Source organism: Aegilops tauschii, chromosome 3 (genome assembly GCF_002575655.3).
Source record: "Aegilops tauschii subsp. strangulata cultivar AL8/78 chromosome 3, Aet v6.0, whole genome shotgun sequence".
NCBI classification, from domain to species: Eukaryota; Viridiplantae; Streptophyta; class Magnoliopsida; order Poales; family Poaceae; genus Aegilops; species Aegilops tauschii.
In genome coordinates, this window is record NC_053037.3 from 2,559,788 (window position 1) to 2,583,902 (window position 24,115).

General features: G+C 47.0%; 2 protein-coding genes across 2 annotated transcripts; both read left to right on the top strand.

The window, feature by feature from the left end:
* The first annotated feature begins 6,586 nt into the window (after window positions 1-6,586).
* On the top strand, window positions 6,587-12,375 carry LOC109777875 (protein decapping 5). The gene is made up of 8 exons (XM_020336430.4): window positions 6,587-6,980; window positions 7,571-7,671; window positions 8,361-8,438; window positions 8,511-9,428; window positions 10,176-10,241; window positions 11,197-11,391; window positions 11,481-11,591; window positions 11,665-12,375. The coding sequence occupies exons 1-8, from the start codon at window positions 6,770-6,772 to the stop codon at window positions 11,977-11,979; spliced, it is 1,995 nt and encodes a 664-aa protein (XP_020192019.1). The 5' UTR covers window positions 6,587-6,769; the 3' UTR covers window positions 11,980-12,375.
* Window positions 12,376-16,980: 4,605 nt separating this feature from the next.
* On the top strand, window positions 16,981-18,190 carry LOC109777874 (uncharacterized). The gene is made up of 3 exons (XM_020336429.4): window positions 16,981-17,564; window positions 17,642-17,767; window positions 17,858-18,190. The coding sequence occupies exons 1-3, from the start codon at window positions 17,230-17,232 to the stop codon at window positions 17,946-17,948; spliced, it is 552 nt and encodes a 183-aa protein (XP_020192018.1). The 5' UTR covers window positions 16,981-17,229; the 3' UTR covers window positions 17,949-18,190.
* The last annotated feature ends 5,925 nt before the right edge of the window (window positions 18,191-24,115 follow it).

Consider the following 24,115-nt stretch of genomic DNA (forward strand, 5'->3'; position numbering starts at 1 on the left):
AAACCCTTCTCCCATCTAGGGAGGAGGTCAGGGAAGAAGAAGGACGAGGGGGGCGCTCTCTCCCTCGCTTCCGGTGGCGCCGGAGTGCCACCGGGGGCCATCATCATCACCGCAATCTTCACCAACAACTTCACCGCCATCATCACCAACTCTTCCCCCCTCTATGCAGCAGTGTAACCTCGCTCTTACCCGCTGTAATCTCTACTTAAACATGGTGCTCAACGCTATATATTATTTCCCAATGATGTATGGCTATCCTATGATGTTTGAGTAGATCCGTTTTGTCCTATGGGTTACTTGATGATCAAGATTGGTTTGATTTGCATGTTTTATTATTGGTGCTGTCCTATGGTGCTCTCCGTGTCGCGCAAGCGTGAGGGATCCCCGTTGTAGGGTGTTGCAATACGTTCATGATTCGCTTATAGTGGGTTGCGTGAGTGACTGAAACACAAACCCGAGTAAGGGGGTTGTTGCGTATGGGATAAAGAGGACTTGATGCTTTAATGCTATGGTTGGGTTTTACCTTAATGATCTTTAGTAGTTGCGAATGCTTGCTAGAGTTCCAATCATTAGTGCATATGATCCAAGTAGAGAAAGTATGTTAGCTTATGCCTCTCCCTCAAATAAAATTGCAATAATGATTTCCGGTCTAGTTATCGATTGCCTAGGGACAAATAACTTTCTCGTGACAACAAGCTCTTTACTAAAACTAATTTAGTTGTGTCTTTATTTAAACAGCCCCTAGATTTTATTTACGCGCTCTTTATTTTCTTGCAAACCTATCCAAAAACACCTACAAACTACTTCTAGTTTCATACTTGTTTTAGGTAAAGCGAACGTCAAGCGTGCGTAGAATTGTATCAGTGGTCGATAGAACTTGAGGGAATATTTGTTCTACCTTTAGCTCCTCGTTGGGTTCGACACTCTTACTTATTGAAAGAGGCTACAATTGATCCCCTATACTTGTGGGTTATCAGCTCGCGGCGGGTATCATTATTTTCTCACCTTCACAGATGATTTAAGCAGATATGGGTATATCTACTTAATGAAACATAAGTCTGAAACATTTGAAAAGTTCAAAGAATTTCAGAGTGAAGTTGAAAATCATCGTAACAAGAAAATAAAGTTTCTACGATCTGATCGTGGAGGAGAATATTTGAGTTACGAGTTTGGTCTACATTTGAAACAATGCGGAATAGTTTCGCAACTCACGCCACCTGGAACACCATAGCGTAATGGTGTGTCCGAACATCGTAATCGTACTTTACTAGATATGGTGCGATCTATGATGTCTCTTACTGATTTACCGCTATCATTTTGGGGTTATGCTTTAGAGACAGCTGCATTCACGTTAAATGGGGCACCATCCAAAATCCGTTGAGACGACACCTTATGAACTATGGTTTGGCAAGAAACCAAAGTTGTCGTTTCTTAAAGTTTGGGGCTGCAATGCTTATGTGAAAAAGCTTCAACCTAATAAGCTCGAACCCAAATCAGAGAAATGTGTCTTCATACGATACCCAAAGGAAACTGTTGGGTACACCTTCTATCACAGATCCGAAGGCAAGACATTCGTTGCTAAGAATGGATCCTTTCTAGAGAAGGAGTTTCTCTCGAAAGAAGTGAGTGGGAGGAAAGTAGAACTTGATGAGGAAATTGTACCTTCTCTCGAATTGAAAAGTAGATCATCACTGAAATCAGTTCCAGTGATGCCTACACGAATTAGTGAGGAAGTTAATGATGATGCTCATGAAACTTCAGATCAAGTTTCTACCGAACCTCGTAGGTCAACCAGAGTAAGATCCGCACCAAAGTGGTACGGTAATCCTGTTCTGGAGGTCATGTTACTTGACCATGACGAACCTATGAACTATGAGGAAGCGATGATGAGCCCAGATTCCGCGAAATGGCTTAAGGCCATGAAATCTGAGATGGGATCCATGTATAAGAACAAAGTGTGGACTTTGGTTGACTTGCCCGATGATCGGCAAGCCATAGAGAATAAAATGGATCTTCAAGAGGAAGACGGACGCTGATAGTAGTGTTACTATCTACAAAGCTCGAATTGTCGCAAAAAGGTTTTCGACAAGTTCAAGGTGTTGACTATGATGAGTTTTTCTCACTCGTAGCGATGCTTAAAGTCTGTCCAAATCATGTTAGCAATTGCTGCATTTTATGAAATTTGGCAAATGGATAAACAAAACTGCATTCCTTAATGGATTTCTTAGAGAAGAGTTGTATATGATGCAACCAGAAGGTTTTGTTAATCCTAAAGGTGCTAACAAAATGTGCAAGCTCCAGCGATCCATCTGTGGACTGGTGCAAGCATCTCGGAGTTGGAATATATGCTTTGATGAGTTGATTAAAGCATATAGTTTTATACAGACTTGCGGTGAAGCCTGTGTTTACAAGAAAGTGAGTGGGAGCACTACAGCATTTCTGATAAGTATATGTGAATGACATATTGTTGATCGGAAATAATGTAGAATTATTCTGCAAAGCATAAAGGAGTGTTTGAAAGGAGTTTTTCAAAGAAAGACCTCGGTGAAGCTGCTTACATATTGAGCATCAAGATTTATAGAGATAGATCAAGACGCTTGATAAGTTTTTTCAATGAGTACATACCTTGACAAAATTTTGAAGTAGTTCAAAATGGAACAGTCAAAGAAAGAGTTCTTGCCTGTGTTACAAGGTGTGGAATTGAGTAAGACTCAAAGCCCGACCACGGCAGAAGATAGAAAAAGAATGAAAGTCATTCCCTATGCCTCAGCCATAGGTTCTATAAAGTATGGAATGCCGTGTACCAGATCTATTGTATACCCTACACTGAATTTGGCAAGGGAGTACAATAGTGATCTAATAAGTAGATCACTGAACAGCGGTCAAAATTATCCTTAGTGGAATAAGGATATGTTTCTCGATTATGGAGGTGACAAAAGGTTCGTCGTAAAGGGTTACGTCGATGCAAGTTTTGACACTGATCCAGATGACTCTAAATCTCAATCTGGATACATATTGAAAGTGGGAGCAATTAGCTAAAGTAGCTCCGTGCAGAGCATTGTAGACATAGAAATTTGTAAAATACATACGGATCTGAATTTGGCAGACCCGTTGACTAAACTTCTCTCACAAGCAAAACATGATCACACCTTAGTACTCTTTGGGTGTTAATCACATGGTGATGTGAACTAGATCACTGACTCTAGTAAACCCTTTGAGTGTTGGCCACATGACGATGTGAACTATGGATATTAATCACATGGTAATGAGAACTATTGGTGTTAAATCACATGGCGATGTAAACTAGATTATTGACTCTAGTGCAAGTGGGAGATTGAAGGAAATATGCCCTAGAGGCAATAATAAAATTGTTATTTATATTTCCTTATATCATGATAAATGTTTATTATTCATGCTAGAATTGTATTAACCGGAAACATAATACATGTGTGAATACATAGACAAACATAGTGTCACTAGTATGCCTCTACTTGACTAGCTCGTTGATCAAAGATGGTTATGTTTCCTAGCCATAGACATGAGTTGTCATTTGATTAACGGGATCACATCATTAGGAGAATGATGTGATTGACTTGACCCATTCCGTTAGCTTAGCATTTGATCGTATAGTATTCTGCTATTGCTTTCTTCATGACTTATACATGTTCCTATGACTATGAGATTATGCAACTCCCGTTTACCGGAGGAACACTTTGTGTGCTACCAAATGTCATAACGTAAATGGGTGATTATAAAGGTGCTCTACAGGTGTCTCCAAAGGTACTTGTTGGGTTGGCGTATTTCGAGATTAGGATTTGTCACTCCGATTGTCGGAGAGGTATCTCTGGGCCACTCGGTAATGCACATCACTATAAGCCTTGCAAGCATTGTAACTAATGAGTTAGTTGCGGGATGATGTATTACGGAACGAGTAAACAGACTTGCCGGTAACGAGATTGAACTAGGTATTGAGATACCGACGATCGAATCTCGGGCAAGTAACATACCGATGACAAAGGGAACAACGTATGTTGTTATGCGGGTTGACCGATAAAGATCTTCGTAGAATATGTGGGAGCCAGTATGAGCATCCAGGTTCCGCTATTGGTTATTGATCAGAGACGCGTCTCGGTCATGTCTACATAGTTTTCGAACCCGTAGGGTCCGCACGCTTAAAGTTCAGTGACGATTTGTATTATGAGTTATGTGATTTGATGTACCGAAGGTAGTTCGGAGTCCCGGATGAGATCGGGGACATGACGAGGAGTCTCGAAATGGTCGAGACGTAAAGATCGATATATTGGACGACTATATTCGGACATCGGAAAGGTTCCGAGTGATTCGGGTATTTTCGGAGTACCGGGGAGTTACGGGAATTCACCGGGAGAAGTATTGGGCCTTATTGGGCCATACGGCAATAGAGGAGAGAGGCCAAAAGGAAGGAGGCGCGCGCCCCCCTCTGGTCCGAATTGGACAAGGTGTGCAGCCCCCTTTTCCTTCTCCCTCTCCCCCTCTTTCCTTCTCTCCTACTCCGGAAAGGAAAGGGGAATCCTACTAGGGCTCCCCACACTTGGCGCGTCCCCTCTAGGGCCGGCCTCTCCCTCCCTCCTTTATATACGGGGGCAGGGGGCACCTCTAGACACAACAGTTGATCTCTTGATCTCTTAGCCGTGTGCGGTGCCCCCCTCCACCATATTCCACCTCGATCATATCGTAGCAGTGCTTAGGCGAAGCCCTGCGTCGGTAGCAACATCATCACCGTCACCACGCCGTCGTGCTGACGGAACTCTCCCGTGAAGCTCTGCTGGATCGGAGTTCGCGAGACGTCATCGAGCTGAACGTGTGCTGAACTCGGAGGTGCCGTACGTTCGGTACTTGGATCGGTCGGATCGTGAAGACGTACGACTACATCAACCGCGTTGTGCTAACACTTCTGCTTTCGGTCTACGAGGGTACGTGGACACACTCTCCTCTCTCGTTGCTATGCATCACCATGATCCTGTGTGTGCGTAGGAATTTTTTTGAAATTACTACGTTCCCCAACACTCTCATGGGTGTCGGACGCGCGAGGTATCTTCACCTTGCGCAGCGCGTACAAGGTCGCTTTGGAGGAGCAAACCAGTAGCATCACGTGCACCACGAGCAGGATACCGGACGTCACTCGTGCCGTTTGGAAGGCAGTGTGGGGGATGCCCTGCTCCCCCTAAGGTATGATTCTTCACATGGTAGGTTGCTACTAATTCGCTGGCTACACTTAAAAAAATGTAAGCGAAAGCTTGAGGTCTTTGATACATGTGTTTTATGTGAAATGGAACGAGAGGATACATTCCATGCCTTATGCAGATGCCCCTTGGCTCGACGACTATGGACGAAGATGGCGAATAGGAGAAGAATGTCCAAGCTGGAAAACAGAACCAACACCGGTCCTGAATCGATCATCCATTTGCTTGATGGTTGCACTGAGGAGGAGCAGCTTCCTGTGACCATGACACTGTGGCGGAACTAGCATGTGCGGAATGAGGTCTATCACGACAAGCCGACGCCACCCTTTGGCGCATCTACCAGATTCTTATGTGGCTACATGGATACCTTGCTTGACATACAGTAGAACCCAAGTGCTGATTTCACTAAAGGGAAGACGGTGGTCTCACATAGCGGCTGGAGGAGAAATAGTAAACCGCATGATGTAACAACAGTGTGCATACGACCACCAGAACATTGGAAGAAGCCACAATCGGGATCGGTAAATCTCAATACCGGTGGCTCATGGAAGGAGAAGGATGGCACAGGTGGAGCCGACATGATACTACACAACCACATCGGTGCCGTCATTTTTGCAGCACGTCGCTTCACTCAACGTTGTGCGAGTGCACCGGAGGCAGACAGAGATGGCAGCGCTCACGGAGGGAGTTTCGCTAGCTCTTGAGTGGAGTCCTGATCAGCTCACCATAGAGACGGATCGTGTGGCGCCGGCGGCGCGAATGATCGATGACTCTGCTATAGATAAACCACCCATGGCAGCTATGGTGAGCGCATTAGATACCCACACTCCGCACTCGGCAGCATGCGACAAGAACCGCCATGCGTGAGCACAACGGTGCCGGTCACACCCTCCCCCAGATGGGCCGATCGTTCGCAAAGACATCAACAGTGTGGTCACGATGTGTCCGTACTGAAACTGAAGCTATATGTAAGCATGATTGTAATGACCTTCGTTAAGCAATGGAAGACTCTTATTCGCAAAAAAAAAGCAACCAAAGTGCTTCAAATGAGATCTGCCTATAAATTTCCATTCTTTAAGATTCCTAGTACAAAAGAGGCCTGAAATCTCACCAGAGCTTCCACTCAATTTCACCCACAATGGATCAAATTCACTGATTAAGGAGCTCTCCTTCCAAAAGTCACTCACACCTTCTCAGGTTATGACAAGTGGCGCGCACTCGTAACCTGAGAGTTTTTTTTACATCCGTTTATTCAAGACGCTTTATCTCTTAAACCATGCGTCCAAATCTTAAACTGTTTTCACCGTTGGATCTCATAAACCGATGATTGGATCGAGAAATTCCCCAATCTGGGCCCGAAACCCGGAGCCCGAGAGGGGGAGAAGCCGAGCCCATAAACGGAAACGCCATCCACGCACCCACCCACCCACCCACCCCACCGGGAGCCAAAGCGGACCACCGCCCGCTTAGGGTTTCACTCGCTCCGTTCCCCTCTCGCTCTCCCCCCTAACCCTAGCGACGACCCCCGCCGCGGCGGCCATCCGTCCATGGCGGCCGAAGCGCCCCCGCCGCAGCCGCCCTCCTCGTCCTCCTCCTCCTCCGCCGCGGCGCCCGCGCGGCAGGCGCCGGCGGCCGGGGCGGCGTCCCCGGAGACGTACCTCGGGAGCCTCATCAGCCTCACCTCCAAGAGCGAGATCAGGTACGAGGGCGTCCTCTACAACATCAACACCGAGGAGTCCAGCATCGGCCTGCGCAACGGTGAGAACCCCCCCTCCCCCGCCCCCCGCTCCCTCCTCCCCTCGCCCACACCGCCACGCCGCTCCCCGTCCCCAGATGCGCCCGTCCTAGACCTAGATTTGCTCCGCCCGCCGCGCCCGATGAGGCAGGTTTTAGGTCAGGCGCCCCAGATTCGGTGCCCCCCGCCGCGGCCAGGCGACTCGTACGTAGGCCTGAAACCAGCAGCTCGGGCGGTTACATGATGGAGTGAATAGTGTGTCGAGTATGGGCGTAGTGTTTAAATCCTTTGATTCCTTGCCTTTTACCGCTAGGATTCGCCGCACGAACCGCCGCATCTTGTTATATATGGTAGCATATGTACCGTGCACTATAATTTTGAACAGCCGGTTAACGGTTCGCTCGCCGCCTTTCGCGCTGCGTCGTGCCACGTGTTCTATGAGCCGGTTTGACGTCCGTTCCAATTGTCGGTGGCTGGTTAGCTGTAATTATCAACATGGCATGCTGTAATTCTCAACTGGCATGTCTGCGCTGGCTTGTCGCCTTTCGCTCTGTGATGTGCCCACGTGTTGTATGCGCTGGATTAACATCTGTTCCGATTGTCGTTTTTGCAGTGCGGTCGTTTGGAACCGAAGGGCGGAAGAAGGACGGGATACAGATCCCCGCTAGCGACAAGGTCTACGAGTACATACTCTTCCGCGGAAGCGATATCAAGGTACACGCGGCACCATGGAGACAAATCCTCGCGTGATATTATCATGTTGCTTCCGTTCCTGTACTATAAACGCGTGCACTGAATGGTCCTGTCGCGTTGCTGCTACATTGCTTCCACTTAGTGGGTCTGTATACAGCTTGGTAGGACGTTACTTTTAGCTTGTCTGTCTGCTCGACGGTGTTGAGCAGCCATGTGTGACATCATCTTGTCGTTACACACAAAGTCAAATCCATGATTGGTTATGTTGTATAGTTCACATTATTGGGCGTGCCTCTTGTTTAAATCTCAAAAATCCCAACACACCGTTTGTAAAACCATGTTATGTTTCGAATTTTGGATATGGTAGGATTGCATATGGCTCAACTAAGATATATTCGAGATTTAAGCCAATCAGAAAATCAGATAATACTATGATGGCTAGATTTTGAGAAGGTTCCATCTTGGTAATGTATTAATTCAATTATATAGTGAGAAGGTTTCATTCTTTGTAATGTATTAATTTAGTTAGATAGTGACAAGGTTTCATCTCGGTAATGAGTTAATTTAGTAGCTACGGCATGTTCTCAGCACACACCTGTGAAGTTGTTATTTCTAACATGCCATTTCTGGTATCTGCTACTAGCTATCTTTTCCAGTGTTGTGTTACTGTCATATCTCACGGGGGCAGACAATTCACTTTGCTTCTGCAGGATTTGCAAGTTAAGTCGTCACCGCCGCCACCACAACCACAACCAGCTCCCCTGCACAATGATCCTGCCATAATCCAGGTACTACTATGATGCAAATACATGCAACTTGTACCTTAAGAGCCACTCTGCTGATGCAATTTTGTTCTGCAGTCACATTATCCTCAGCCTGCATCGACGGCCTCAAGTTTGCAGTCTGCTGCTGGTGCAGCTTTACCACACCTCAGCTCCCAGCCAGCCCAATATGGGTTTCAGAGACCAAATTTTCCAAGCAACATTCCTCTATATCAGCCAGGGAATAATCCGTGGGGTTCTTCTGGTCAACCCCCAGCTGGAAATGCTTCTGCTCTTTCTGTCCCCCCAATGTACTGGCAGGGATACTATACACCTCCAGGTGGCCTTCCATCTCATCTGCAGCAACCTACTATGCTTCAGCCCACGCCCGGATTATCAGCTCCACAGACTTTCCAATATCCAGGACTGAATCCATCTTTACCATCTAGGCCCCCCTTGTTGCAACCATCTGCTACTGCTCAAGGTCCTTCCTCAAGTGCTACACCTGCTACAACGGCACCTTCTGCTAGCTTATTAGGCCCAGAAACATCAAAGCCTCTGCTGCCGAACATGGTACCTTTGTTTACTCCTCCGGTGCCATCTCATGGTGCCTCTCTTCCTGTAGCCAGTCAGCCAATTTCCATGACTGAAACTAGTGCAACAGCATCGCAGAGCTTAAATTCTCTTGTTAGTAGTAAGACTCCTGCTGTAAATCCAGGCTCAACACTGTCGCACCAAACAGCATCCCAGGCAATTTCTTCGTCTATTGCCTCATCTAGTCTTGCTGGATTGGAGATTCCAGCACCTTTGTTAGCATCATCTGGCCAGCTATTGCAGAATGCTCCATCCATGCTTTCATCATCTCAGTCCATGCAAACACCTTTACAGATGAGCAACAACATCGCCAAACCTGCTGACCCTAAAACAAAGGTTGCAGAACCACTGCTACCTGATCCTCCGGCACGTGCTGAAAATAATGAGCCTATACTGCCATTGCCAAAACAGACACCACAACGGGTAATACCACCATTTCTATATTTGTATTTGCATGCATTTAGATACATGATTTTTTTTCTTCAGAGTTATACTATATAATTAGCGGCCAGATGGGCTTATCATGAGAAACTTTTGCTTGATTTTGCCAAAGGAATTTGGTTTTCACCCCTTGTTCTTTTCCTTTTCTTGACTTTCCTTTTCTGGAGACCCATCATTTTTCCTGGCTTCATGTGGCTGGACATGTTTAAGCAGCAATTATGGTTAGATAGTATTTTGTAGATGCTTTGTCCAACTCAGAATATCACTTAACCGTTTGAAGCTTTTAAAGCCAGGATCTTAACATTGTTAGAGGGTAATACTGGATTCTTCGCAACTAGTTTACTACCATACAATTAAAATTATCAAATGTGAAATCAGGTTTTGAATTAGGCTGGTTACTGCTTACTCGACCAGTTTAGTGTCTAGTTAACCGCCTCAAAATTCTGTTTATCATCTCAAGTTAAAATATTTGTCAGTTTTCTGATTGATAGATGTCGTCAACTTGCCATATACACATCTAATCATCTTGTTTCTTAATGCAAAATAAGGGATCCTCGCTTTTGCTTTACACCTTTTCTTACACCAAACTTGCTTTTGAAATGAACATCGTTAAACCTACTAGGCATATGTCCTCATAAAAACTTTCTGAAATCTCATAGCATCTTGTCTATCTTTCTGTGCTCATTATTAAGCCTGTCCTTATTATGTTGTCCCTCACTTTATTTTCAGCACAATGGAGCTGGTTCACAGGGCCACCACAACTATAGGGGCCGTGGAAGGGGTAGAGGCAGTGCGGTATGCGACATGCACTCCAGTATATCTTTTTTTTCCGTGTTGTCTGTATTGAATGCTATATTTATCCTGCATGTTATCATCTGTACTACTGCCGGTGCCTGCAATTTTTCTTTGTTGTGGATTTCTTATTTCAGTTGGATCGCTTGTATTTTTTCAAACAGGCTTGCTATCTAAATTATCTTGGGCGTCTTCATTTTATCTATGCCAAAAGTAGATTATTGGTACATTACTATTTTGCATTCTCACATTTGAGAGAATACTTGTATCAGTTGTGATGCATGTACGCACTTCTATATCTCAAAAAAAATTTGTTTATCAGTATACTGCACATATCTTTCTGTTACCTTTTAGCATCAATTCATTTTGTTAGTACTCCCTTTGTAAAGAAATATAAGAGTGTTTAGATCACTACTCAACACTCTTTATATTTCTAAGAGTGTTTAGATCACTACTCAACACTCTTGTTTAGATCACTACTCAACACTCTTATATTTCTTTACGGAGGGAGTATAAAATTAGGGATTCACATGCTCCGAAATTGTACACAGGGGAAAAAGTGACATGTATGATAGTGTACATATAAGAGGGGGTGCTTTGTGTCTGCGTAGGGTAGTCTGTTTAGTTCCCGTTTGCAAGTGTTATCTCCTGCATGAGATTGATCAGTAGTCGGTCTTGATCGTTTGGTGGGTCGCCATGCTCATCTAATTTCTGTATGCGACGGTGGGGTTTTCCCTGGAGAAGAGGAGCTTTTAACTCAAATAGCTGAAACTTGAAGCCCTTCACTATATTGAGGCCTAAATACATGTAGACATTATTCCTGTTATTTATTGTGAAGAGGTTGACCTCTTGTATCATGTTTACATGTTCTTGTATGAAACGCTGAAAATGCTTCTTATTAAAGGATTTGGCTTGATGAGACTGAGGCACTCATGCTTTCTCTTTTCTTGCCGTGCAGTTGTCGCAAGCGTCAACAAAATTTACTGAAGAGTTTGATTTTATGGCCATGAATGAGAAGTTTAACAAAGATGAAGTATGGGGCCATCTTGGTAGGAAATCCCAGTCTAGAGACAAAGATGGTGAGCAAGGAGATGATGTATTTGATGAAGACCTGGAGTACGAGGAAACAGACAATCCAGAGCTAGATGTCAAGGTTTGATAATTTCTTGTGCCTGTTGGTCATTCAAAGGTTTGTGTAGTCGGGCAAAAAAAATCAACCTTTTTGTTTCATTCTTTATGCAGCCTGTCTACGTCAAGGATGATTTTTTCGATTCCCTTTCTGGTGGAACATTTGGACGAGGTGGGCAAAACGGAAGGCCAAGGTTTTCAGAACTGAGGAAAATGGACACAGAGGTACATATATTGCGCCACGTTCATTCTTTTCTGGTGCGCTTTGTATCCGTCTCTGATGATTGTCTTTGTGCAGACTTTTGGCGAGTTCCCAAGGCATCGCCAGCCCTACCGTGGCGGTGGACGTGGTGGTTACCGTGGGGGTGGTGGGCGTTCCCGTGGGTCGTACTATGGTGGCAGAGGAGACTATGGAAACATGGGAAGGGGCGGCGGCCAGGAGAACTACTACGGTGGTGGGAGAGGAGGCCATGGAAACATGGGAAGGGGTGGTGGCGGTGGGCAGGATAACTACTATGGTGGCGGCAGTGGCAGAGGAGGCTATGGGAGGGGTGGCGGGCAGGAAGACTCGTACCCTCAGCGTGGGGGAGGCGGTTCATATGGAAGAGGCTGATGATACTGCCCCCCGGCCATCCGTCATAATACACCGGTGTTGTAGCCCTTCACTTGCTACCTACAGCTCATCTCTCTTGCTCCGGTTCTGCAAATAAGTGCGACTTGGCTTGTCCCTTGGTCCTACCCTACCCACCCCACCCAGCAGGGGTGGCTGCTGCTGTGTAGACTTTGTGTATCTTGATTGTAGTGCGAATCTGAGATGTGGTTGTACAGGCCGCCGATCTATGTCATGCCTGGTGAGCAGTGTTGGGCTCTTATCTCATCACCCATTGTGTCTGTCTGGTTTTGTTCTACAATACATACATTCTAGCTGTATTTTACCAACCGTTTTGTACCGGAATTGAGAAGAAACCGTTGTAAACAGAATCTAGAGCTGATGACAAGTTTTTTTTTATTTCGGTCTTGGTTTCTTTCTTGTGTGCCGCCTGCTTCTCTTCCCGGTCTCCTTTGTTTTGCTGGGGAAATGGAGGTGACGATAAAAAGTCGCTTTAATTGTTTTTTGGGTTCAGTTAGTATCTTTTTTGCCTTTGTTTTGCTTACAGTCTATAGTCTAGATTGCACTTTACCACCTCTTGTGTACTCCCCCTGTAAAGAATTACAATCTTTACAGAGGGAGTAGACCAACAGGGTGATCTAAACAGAGAGTTTGAGATAAGAATCGGAGCAAGTTTTAGTTGTGTTTTTGGTTCCTTTGGCGGCGCTTGCTCCTCATCCTTGTTTGTGTCCCGACTTGGTTGGATTGAAAAGGAGGAGATAAATGCAATACGAATCCGTGTGTGTTTGTTGATGGCATGGCAGGCATCCGGCTGTGTGGTTGGGCAGGGACATGTGGCGAGGGTAGACAATCAGTTGGGCTGGCGCTTTCATTGTTTGGTTTATTTGTTGTATTGGGTGTGTGGTATTGGTAGTAGTAGTGGATGCGTATGATGCATGCATACTTTTTGTATGTATGCATCACATGAAGAAGATAGGACCGCATCTGCTTTGCGTATTGCGTGGCTGGCCTAGAACTAGAACTAGAATGAAGCTGCTTCTGTGCTGTGATGTTGTGCTTGTTTTAAAGGAAAGGGAAGGGAAGGGAAGGTTGGTCGGTCATGTCAGGTCAGGTCCGGTCCGGTCGGCAGAAAGGGTGGAAAGAAGCACACGAGAAAGCAAATCAAACGCGGGCGCACTCTCGCTCTACCCCTGCTGGCCTCGCTCAGCCCTTGTTGTGATTCCTTTCCTTGGCTTTGGGGACTGGACTAGAAAGCAAGCAAAATCTCCTCTCGTATCAGAGCATCTCCAACAGCCGCTGAACGCGTCACGCGCCCATCGCCTGATTTGGCGCGGCGCGCAGCGCTGGCTCCAGTAGTCGCGCTAAAACGCAGCGCGCGCGCAGCTCCAGCAGTGCGCAAAAATGCAGCGCACGCGACTCTCACACAAACAACATATGCATTCCAAAATAGAAGCAAAAAGATCAAACACAAACAAAAATAAATCAAAATAAATAGTTCAATTTCGTTATTACAACTCAAACAAACAGTTTATCGTTCAATACAACAAATAGTGCAATAAACACAATAAATAGTTCAACAATACAATATCGAACGCACAAATCATGATGCTCTTTGTCGTCCATTCGACGCTCACCACTCCTCAATAAGATCCTTCTGAAGATCATTATGCGCCGCGGGACGTCGAATGGCATGACAGGAGGCAACAAAACGGGCCACCCTTTCAGTCCTCCATCGCACTCGCAACTATACCGGTTGCGCGCGCGCTAAAACGAACAAATTTGCGGCGGGGCGCTTGGAGATGCTCTAAGACGCTGACGGCAACCCCGCCGGCCAGCCAGACATTGGTTGGATCCAGCAGCTGCATGAGCCCCCTCCCACATGAGCATAGCACAGTGCCTTGACTAGAGTTTTGACCTATCCATAAACTCTTGCAGCAACTCCGCCTCCATGCACACGGACGGCCGGACAGGGTTTAGTACGTAATAAATCTTAAAGCTTTTATCGTAATCGCCATTCATTAAAGGACGCTAATCTAATCTAATCCAATCACGCGCGGGACGTGACAAAGGAAAGAGGACCCAAAACCATCAGCTCTTCTGTTGTCTGTTGTCTGTCTCTTCCGTTGCTAGCACTGTAGCAGTTAACCGGAAGCTGCTAACTCAAAAACCACTTCCTCCGCTTGGAATTACTTGTCGTGGAAATAGATTAAAAAGAAGATGTATCTAGAGGGACTACTTATTCATCTCGGCCACTGGAGCTGTCATGCATGCATCCCCATCCCCATCCCCATTTCCTAAACTAATCCCTTGCAACTAATGAACCAACTGCTCAAACCAACGAGCCACATTGCACTGTCCATGTATGAGATAGCTAATTAATTAAATTAAAGACCCCCTCCGAAAGAAACCACTCCTCCAACCTCCAACGCGACCATCCATCCACAAAACTCAACCACCTACCCGGTGACGGTTAAGGGTAACATGCCGCGAGTAATTAAATCGCAACTTCGGCTCGCTTCAGGGCTTGTAGTCGTCGCTAGGCGGTCTACGGATCTGGATGTAATTTTTACCTTTGGGTCATACTTCCTCTGTCTCAAAAAACAAGACTTTTCTGACAGTCATAGATAGTGTTAAAAAAGGGCTTAAGTTCTGAGACAGAGGGAGTAATATTGTAGTCATTTCAGTCGTATGCAAGATTGATTCTTTTTAAACACATGTTCAAACACTTGTTTGAGTCCTCTTGTCGAAATGCAAACCGAAACCGAAACATTTCTGAAACTAAAATTTAAAACCAGCCTCGGTCCTCAGGGGCACAACATAGTCCAGCATCCTCGTGCAAACCTGGCCTACGTCATATGCTAATACACCGCATCTGCCTCCACTGAAAGAAATTGTCGTTTTGGATAGCTCCATCTATATCTGGCCATGGGCCGGGCTTGGGCCGGGCCTGAAAAAGCCCATGGCAGAAAACTGAGGCCCAGGCCCTACCATCGGGCCTACTTTTCAGGCCCAAGCCCGGCCCATCTGGTAAAAAGCCCTGAAAAGCCCTTAGGGCTTAGGGCCGTGGGCCGGGCCTCTTCCTTAAAATGCCAATATGCCAAGCCCAAGCCCGTCCAGGCCCTGCTGGTGGGCTCAAAAACTCAGGCCCAAGCCCGGCCCATGGGCAAGCCCATCGGGCCTAGGCCCTGGATTTTAGGGCCAGGCCTGGGTGGGCCGACAGGACCGGGCCTGAGATGGCCAGGACTAGCTCCATCTCTCTGAATTTTAACTCCTGCCGGGAATCTACATTGTTACTAGAATCTTTTCATTATGAAACCAAACAAGGTGTTTCTTACTGCTAATGGCCAAGGAGCACACACGTGATCCATGGCAACACAATCAAGTTAAGGCGAGCGTGAGAGACCATTTATTAAAGAAACTCAGCGATTTAGGTAGCAGTTAGGAGGAGCTTGTAATGTTTTAATTTTTAATTTTTTTTGTGTCTGGCTTGTTGGGGATATGGCGGCGACCGACGATAATCTTTGTTTTGTTCACAGTCTATAGTCTAGATTGCATTTTACCACCTCTTTGTGTACTCCCTCTGTAAGGAATTATAAGAGCATTTAGATTTAAATGCTTCTGTAATTGTTTACAGAGGGAGTACTTGACAGGGATCTCGAAATTTTCGCAAACTGAGGTCAGATCTCAATTAACTTTGCCTCGCTCTGCCTTCCTTGGCTTTGCTTTGGGGACTGGAAATCTCCTCCCGTATCAGACGCTGACATTGGCTGGATCCACCTACTCGTGTCTGACGCTGACGCTCCATATATGCGGAACTTGTGCTGCACGAGCGAGCCCCACATCCACATGAGGAGCATGGCATAGTGACTTGACCAGAGTTTTAACCTGCCCATCAACTCTTGCAGCAACCCCATCTCCATGCACCAACAAGTTCCGCCTTCTACGTAATGAACCCCATCTCCATGACCAGAGTTTAAACAATGTTTTGTTCAATCTACGGCCCATCTCCTAAACTAATCCCTTCCAACTACGTAATGAACCAACCGCTACATTAGCTAGCTAGCTCAGACAAACGAGCCACATTGCGCTGTCCATGTCCATGCCCTGATGCCCATGCCCAGGAGGAGATGGCAAATTAATCAAATTAAAGATCCCCTCCTAAAGCGACGCCCTAAACCACTCCCCCCAACCTCAAACGCGTGACCATCCATCCACAAATCACAAAACTAAAACCCCCCTCTCTCTCAACCACCCGGTGGCGGTTAAAGGTCACAATCACGCAAGTAATTAAATCGCAACATCATGATAACTTAGTGTTGGCATCATATCGTGGCGGATCATGATAAAGTAGCCTATATAACCACCTGCTCCTATTCAAGTGCCTGCTTGTACGCTTTTGTGGCCAAATTTCACCGGAATGTTTACCTTTCGGTCATACTACCTCTGTCGTGAAATGTAAGACCTTTATTGACACTTTCATAGATAGTGTTAAAAAACCGTCTTCAGTTTTGAGACTGAGCGACTGGTATTTTAGTCATTTCAGTTGCATGCAAGATTCGTTTTTTTTAAGGCATGTTCACACTTGTTTGATTTCAAGCGACACTTCCGTGGAAACGCAAACCGACATCACCGGAATTCAGTAATTTCAGTAGGGGCTGAAACATCCCTACTGTAACTGAAATTTGAAACCAGCCCGTGACACAACATAGTCCAGCAACCTCGTGCAAACCTCGCCTACGTCATATGCTTAACACCGCATCTGCCTCCACAGGAAGAAATTGTCGTTTTGGATGGCTCCAGCTCTCTGAATTTTAACCCCACCCCGGAATCTACCATTGCTACTAGAATTTTTTCATTATGAAACCAAACCAACATCTTATCTTACTGCTAACGTCCAAGGAGCGCGCGCGCGCACACACACACACGTGATCCATGACAACACGAGAGAGACCATTCATTCAATAAACTCGACGATTTAGGTAGCAGTTAGGAGGAGCTTGTAGCATCTTAATTATGAATGATAATAGTAGCACAAGCACAAGCACAACAAGGCAAGCTTAGCTAAGCTAGGGGTCCCTCCCTCCCCCTACCCCTGGTCCCAACGACCCCTTCTCCATTCTTGAAACTCTAGCTGGCTTCCTAGCTACCACCAAGCTACTGTCGCTCACCAATCCTTCCTTCTTCCCCGATTACATGCCAGCGTCATGGATGGTTAACTTAGCCTGTGCTCTTGTGTAATCTTTGGGACTTCTCATGGAGAGGCAGCGGGTGGTGGTGGTGGTGGAGGACGCCCCGGCGTCCCGCGCGGCGCTGCAGTGGGCGGTGCGCAACTTCATCCGGGCCGGCGACTCCATCGCGCTGCTGCACGTGTGCGCGCCGGCCCGCTCCAAGCGCCGCCGCCGCCGCCTCCGGCTGCGCGGGTTCCAGCTCGCGCTCGCCTTCCGGGACCTCTGCGACGGCGTCGCGGAGGCCATGGTGGAGATCGTGGTGCGGGAGGGGGAGCTCGCGGCGACGGTGGCCGCGGCGGTCGGCCAGCTCCGGGCCTCCACGCTCGTCGTCGGCCTCCACGACAAGAGCTTCCTCTACGGGTAAGTGGTAGATAGATAGATTCAGCTATCTGAACTCGCGGCGAGGTGCCAGCCTCTGAATTTGTGTGTGTGGTCAGGTCGCCGGGCCCGTACGAGGGAGTGAGCGGGCTGGGGTGCCGGGTGCTCGCCGTCCGGCAGCACGCGACGGCGCGGCACGGGGCCGTGGAGGCGGAGCTCACCCAGGTGGAGACCATACGGCTGCAGTAAGCACACATCACAGCCAAGCACTACTGTATCTGTATTTTTTGACACCAAATTCACTTCTTGCTCTGACGACTGATCGAAACTCGCAGCGTGCCGCCGCCCAAGATCCCGTTCCCGATCTTCGCGCTGCCGCTGGGCGTCATCTGGAGGCGATCATCGTCGTCGAAGAAGAGGAAGTGAATTAACGGATGGATGGCAACATCTCCGGACGAACTTGTATCTGAACCTGCAAGTTCATCCCTCCAACCGCTCCTCTGCTTGCTAGCCCTCCCTTGTACAGACAGACATCTTTTTTTTTTCTTTTCTTTTCTTTTCTTTTTTGCCATAAATCTTTCTTCTTCTTTCATAGCTGATCGAATCGACTGATAGACACAACACATCAATAGAACATGGCCATGATTGATCTTTTTTAAGTGCCGAAATAGGTACGGTCGGGTAATTTTTATTTCATCGTGAAAGAACATGCCGTTGCTTCCTCTGGACTGAGAAAGAGAAAGAAGAAAAGAAAAGAAACGAAAGGATGCTCATGTCTGCATGGACGAACGCACATACAAATACAATCCAATCCAATCTATGAGAAGGCAAAAATTCCATGGAATTCACCAGCTCTGCAGCAAAAAAGAGAAAAATGCATGGACCCATGACGGCACTGTCTCTGTTTTCGACACCCGAAAATGCGTGTCGTGTCTGATGGACAAACAGAATCGAGATGTTCTTCCTTCGAGCAACACCGAGCAACACACACTCTAACGTGCCATTGTTTCCTGGACTTTTGAGTGTTCTTTTTTTTTTTGCCGGACAACTTTTGAGGGTTTCTTCAGTCGTAAAACCCCACAGCTTTGTATGCCGACGGCCGTCATCATGTGATGTTCAAAACTGAGCGGCCAGGCCCACTTGCCAATACTTACTTCCAACTTGTACCCCGCGCAACACCCGCAAAAAAAAAAAAACTTGTACCCCGCGCAAGCGGGAGCTACATGTACCGGGCCGTCCTTTTTCCGAATCTTCAGTGGGGCATGTAGCTTGGCATATCAAAAACTATGGAGTACTAATTTTCTCTTTTCTCTCTTATGTTTTCTTTCGCACTCATCTCTCTTTTCTCTCTTCGATCTTACCCCCTCTGTAAAATAAATAGGTCAAATTTGGACCTAAAAACTTCAGAATGATGATTATCTCAAATTGCTCATCCAAATGATTTTTTTGGCAAAAATAGAATTCATCGCTTTCTGTAAAAAATCTGCCAAATTTGGATAGTAAAATGTGTACATGTTACAAGAAGGAGCCATGCAAAAACCTCCTATTTTGGTGACCTGTGGTGGTGGATGTTGAGCCGTGGCCTGTGGTGGATATTCAGCGGGACTAATACTTAATTAATCAAGCACTCTATATACATGATATTTATTGAGCACTTTGTTTCTACCTGCGGCGTACTTAAGCGATTGAACTCGAAGGACCTTGGCCTCATTTCGATGTTGTTTACTGGTGCACTTTCTTTCAGCTTGCCCGGTACTTAGGGTATCTAACCGGAAGGACTTTTATCCAGTTTCCAACACTAAACATTGGGTTCTAGACATAGAACTTCACGTGATGTTGTTGTTTCTTCGCACAAATTGTAAGGAAAAATTACAAAGCTATACCATTTAGTGGCGCACTTGACCTTTTCTGATCTTTATCGTGCAACTTTGACTATGATTTTTCACTTATTGTATGTCTACAAAACTAGTACATAGACATATGAAATAAAATAGTTTTGCAAGACAAATACGCCAATGCAATTTAGAGATGTTCAGTCTGTGTACTTTGGTATACATTAATGGTCAAAATCATGCATCAAAGACCATGCAAAGTCAAACACGCCTATTTTGGGAAGGAGAGTGTAACGCCCGGATAATCATGCTACAGTAATCTCACGCTAATCTTGCCACGTCACCTCCGTTGCTGTTGCTAACCTCGCAGCATTTCGAAACGGAGTCAAATTCAAATTTAAAATTAAATCAAACGATAAAAGTTTTCAAACATCAAAACAAAAATGTTCGGTGGGTGCCAAATAATACACTGGTAATTATTGTGGAGAAAACTCCTTTTTAGAAAATGCCTAAGTATTTTAAAATGGATTAAAAGGTGAAAGAAAATAAATAAAAGAAAATGCAAAAAAAAAACAAAAGCCCCCCACTGGACCTGGCCCAACTGGGCCAACCCCAGGCCCAGCCGGCCAGCACCATCCCCCCCGGCCGAAAGGCCCAGCTCCACCCTGGCCCATCTGGCCTACCTTATCCCCTCACCCCCACCGACAGCCACCCCCACACCCCCCCGAAATATCTCCCCTGCCTCCCCCGATCTGGATCGAGGAGGAGGCCGTCGCCGTCGCGCTCGACCCCGCCGCCACTGGAGGCCACCGCCGCCGACCGCCCCCGCCGGCCTCGCCCTCGCCTCGCCGGAGCGCTGCCTCGCCGGCCTGCCTCCTCCTCCTCGCCGGACTGCGCCTCGTCACCGCATCGCCGTCGTCCCCGTCTCCCCCTCGACCCCCACTGCCGTGACCCTGCATACCCACGGTGAGGCCACCGGCCTCCGTCGCCCGCCCCCTCTCCTCTCGGTCACCGCCGCCCCGCTCGCGCTCCGGCGCGCCTAGAGGCGCTCGCCCGCGCGCCCGCGTGGACCTCCGCCGTTCGCCCGCACGCACGCCCGCAGCCTCGCCTCCGCCGTTCGCCTCTGCTCTGCCCGCGCTGCTCCGCCGCCGCTCCGGTGGCTCGTCGGAGCCCCGCCTCCCGCCGGCGCCGGCGTGCGCCGTGCGCGCCCAGTGCCCCGCCCCGTTGCCCGTTCGGGCCGTGCCCGATAACCCGCACCCGCATCGCCCCCCCCCCCCCGCTGGGCCACTGCCAGGTGGGCCTTGCCCCACCTGAGCCACTGGCCACTGGGCCCGACCCCCTGGCCCAATGACAAACGGGCCCCAGCGCCCCAGAGCGGTTTTTAAATAAAAATAAAAATAAAATAAATTAATAATAATAATAATAAATTAAGTAATAAAAATAAATAAATAAAGAAAATAAAAATAAAAATAATTTCAAGTTAATTAATCCTGTTTAATTTAAGTTAATTAATTAATTAATTAACTAAATTAATTAAGTTAATTAATCCTGTTTAATTTAATTAAACAGTAATTATTTAGCTAAGCACTAATTAACCTAAACAGAGAATGACAGGTGGGTCCCACTGGACCCACATGTCAGTTTGACTTAGTCAACCCCTGTTGACTGCTGATGTCAGCATGACATCATGCTGATGTCATAAATCCAAATTTCGAATTAAATTAAATAATTAATTAAATTCCGGAAATTAATAAAATCTTTAGAAAATCATATCTTTTAATCCGTAACTCGGATTAAAATATTTTCAACATGAAAGTTGCTCAGAACGACGAGACGAATTCGGATATGCAGTCCGTTCGTCCACCACACCTTCCTAACCTATCGAACTCGCAACTTTCCCCCTCCGGTCCATCTGTCCGAAAACGCGAAACATCGGGAATACCTCCCGGATGTTCCCCCCCTTCGCCGGTACCACCTACTGTCGCGTTAGGACACACCTAGCACCGCTCATTGTCATGTCACGCATCGTCATGCTTATGTTTGCATTGTATTTACTGTTTCTTCCCCCTCTTCTCTCCGGTAGACTACGAGACCGACACTGCTGCTGCCCAGTTCGACTACGGAGTCGACGACCCCTCCTACTTGCCAGAGCAACCAGGCAAGCCCCCCCTTGATCACCAGATATCGCCTATTCTTCTCTATACTGCTTGCATTAGAGTAGTGTAGCATGTTACTGCTTTTCGATATCCTATCCTGATGCATAGCCTATCCTTGCTACTACTGTTGATACCTTTACCTGCAATCCTACATGCTTAGTATAGGATGCTAGATTTCCATCAGTGGCCCTACATTCTTGTCCGTCTGCTGTGCTATACTATCGGGCCGTGATCACCTGGGCGGTGATCACGGGTATATACTTATATACTACATACATGACACATGTGATGACTAAAGTCGGGTCGGCTCGTAGGAGTACCCGCAAGTGGATCTTTGTGGCGGAGCGACAGGGCAGGTTGAGACCGCCTAGGTGAGAGGTGGGCCTGGCCCTGGTCGGCGTTCGCGGATACTTAACACGCTTAACAAGATCTTGGTATTTGATCTGAGTCTGGCCATTTGGTCTATACGCACTAACCATCTACGCGGGAGTAGTTGTGGGTATCCCGGCGTCGTGGTATCAGCCGAAGCCTTCGTGACGTCAGCGACTGAGTGGCGCGCGCCGGATTGGACTGGAACGCCACTAGGCTAGGTCTGCTTCCGGCCGCGTACGCAACGTGCAGGTGTGCATAGGGCGATGGGCCCAGACCCCTGCGCGCATAGGGTTAGACCGGCGTGCTGACCGCTCTGTTGTGCTTAGGTGGGGCTGCGACGCGTTGATCTTACGAGGCCGGGCATGACCCAGAAAAGTGTGTCCGGCCAAATGGGATCGAGCGTGTTGGGTTATGTGGTGCACCCCTGCAGGGAAGTTTATCTATTCGAATAGCCGTGTCCCTCGGTAAAAGGACGACCCGGAGTTGTACCTTGACCTTATGACAACTAGAACTGGATACTGAATAAAATACACCCTTCCAAGTGCCAGATACAACCCGGTGATCTCTCTCTAACAGGGCGACGAGGAGGGGATCGCCGGGTAGGATTATGCTATGCGATGCTACTTGGAGGACTTCAATCTACTCTCTTCTACATGCGCCAGATGGAGATGTCCAGAAGCGTAGTCTTCGACAGGACTAGCTATCCCCCTTTTGTTCTGGCATTCTGCAGTTCAGTCCACTGATATGCCCCTTTACACATATACCCATGCATATGTAGTCTAGCTCCTTGCTTGCGAGTACTTTGGATGAGTACTCACGGTTGCTTCTCTCCCTCTTTTCCCCCTTTTCCTTTCTATCTGGTTGTCACAACCAGATGCTGGAGTCCAGGAGCCAGACGCCACCATTGACGACGACTCCTACGACACTGGAGGTGCCTACTACTACGTGCAGCCCGCTGACGACGATCAGGAGTAGTTAGGAGGATCCCAGGCAGGAGGCCTGCGCCTCGTTCGATCTGTATCCCAGTTTGTGCTAGCCTTCTTAAGGCAAACTTGTTTAACTTATGTCTTTACTAAGATATTGTTGCTTCCGCTGACTCGTCTATGATCGAGCACTTGTATTCGAGCCCTCGAGGCCCCTGGCTTGTATTATGATGCTTGTATGACTTATTTATGTTGTAGAGTTGTGTTGTGATATCTTCCCGTGAGTCCCTGATCTTGATCGTACACATTTGCGTGCATGATTAGTGTACGGTCAAATCGGGGGCGTCACAGAGAGAGAGAGTATTTACTAGTGCATTTCTTTCCGCTTGCCCGGTACTTAGGGTATCGAACCGGAAGAACTTTAGCACTTGACATGATGTTGTTGTTTTCTTCACACAAATTGCATGGGGAAATTACGAAGCACTTCCATCCAACATGGAATTTACTTGATGACTATGAAAAAAGGACTTTAACCAGTGTTGTAAACTACAAGTAGTCCCTATGGCATCATTTCCCATAAATGTTTTTAGTGCTTTGTTGCAACATTTCATATGACTTTACAAGAAGGTAGACAATCCCGAGTTAGGGGCTCTAACTCAATCATGCACTTTACTACCATTTTATCGGGTACTTGGTCCGAGACTAAATGACTTAGACAAGTTCCGTGTATTGAACACTTGGATCTAGGATTCAAATGGGACTTTGATTAAGCGGGACTGATACTTAATTAATAAAACACGATGGAATCAAGCACTCTATATACATGATATTTATTGAGCACTTTGTTTCCGCCTTCAGCGTACTTAAGAACGGGAATGGCTAATACGCCGCTTTGTTACCATTTGCCTAGAACTTAGAGTATGGAACCAGAAGGACTTTTGTTCGGTCTCAAACACTAAAAACCTATTTCTAGACATATCAATTCACATGATGTTGTTATTTCTAGACACAACGGTTGGCGATCTGCTGGTCGTGGTTGGCAACCCTAGCGTCAAGAGCAGCCTTCTGACCCACCTCGTCCGGGTCTGCATGCAACACTCATCTCAATGGGCGAAAGGACGGGTGAGATTTTCGCTGTGAACGGAACGAGATGGTAACAAACCACGTCCATCAATTGTAAACAAATAATACATAAATATAGAACGGTGACACACAGGGGAGGGGGCCAATGTCCCCCTCCAGCGCTCTAACATAAGGTGGGGGAAAAGCCCTGATAGTCCTAAGTTAACTAGTCTTTCATGGTTGCTAGA

Excerpts from the sequence above, each read along its gene's own strand:
- LOC109777874 (XM_020336429.4), top strand. The coding sequence starts at position 17,230 with ATGGAGAGGCAGCGGGTGGTGGTGGTGGTGGAGGACGCCCCGGCGTCC. Across the intron at positions 17,565-17,641 it reads GACAAGAGCTTCCTCTACGG|GTCGCCGGGCCCGTACGAGG; the intron begins GTAAGTGGTAGA and ends GTGTGTGGTCAG. Across the intron at positions 17,768-17,857 it reads GTGGAGACCATACGGCTGCA|CGTGCCGCCGCCCAAGATCC; the intron begins GTAAGCACACAT and ends CGAAACTCGCAG.
- LOC109777875 (XM_020336430.4), top strand. The coding sequence starts at position 6,770 with ATGGCGGCCGAAGCGCCCCCGCCGCAGCCGCCCTCCTCGTCCTCCTCC. Across the intron at positions 9,429-10,175 it reads CAAAACAGACACCACAACGG|CACAATGGAGCTGGTTCACA; the intron begins GTAATACCACCA and ends CTTTATTTTCAG. Across the intron at positions 11,592-11,664 it reads TGAGGAAAATGGACACAGAG|ACTTTTGGCGAGTTCCCAAG; the intron begins GTACATATATTG and ends GTCTTTGTGCAG.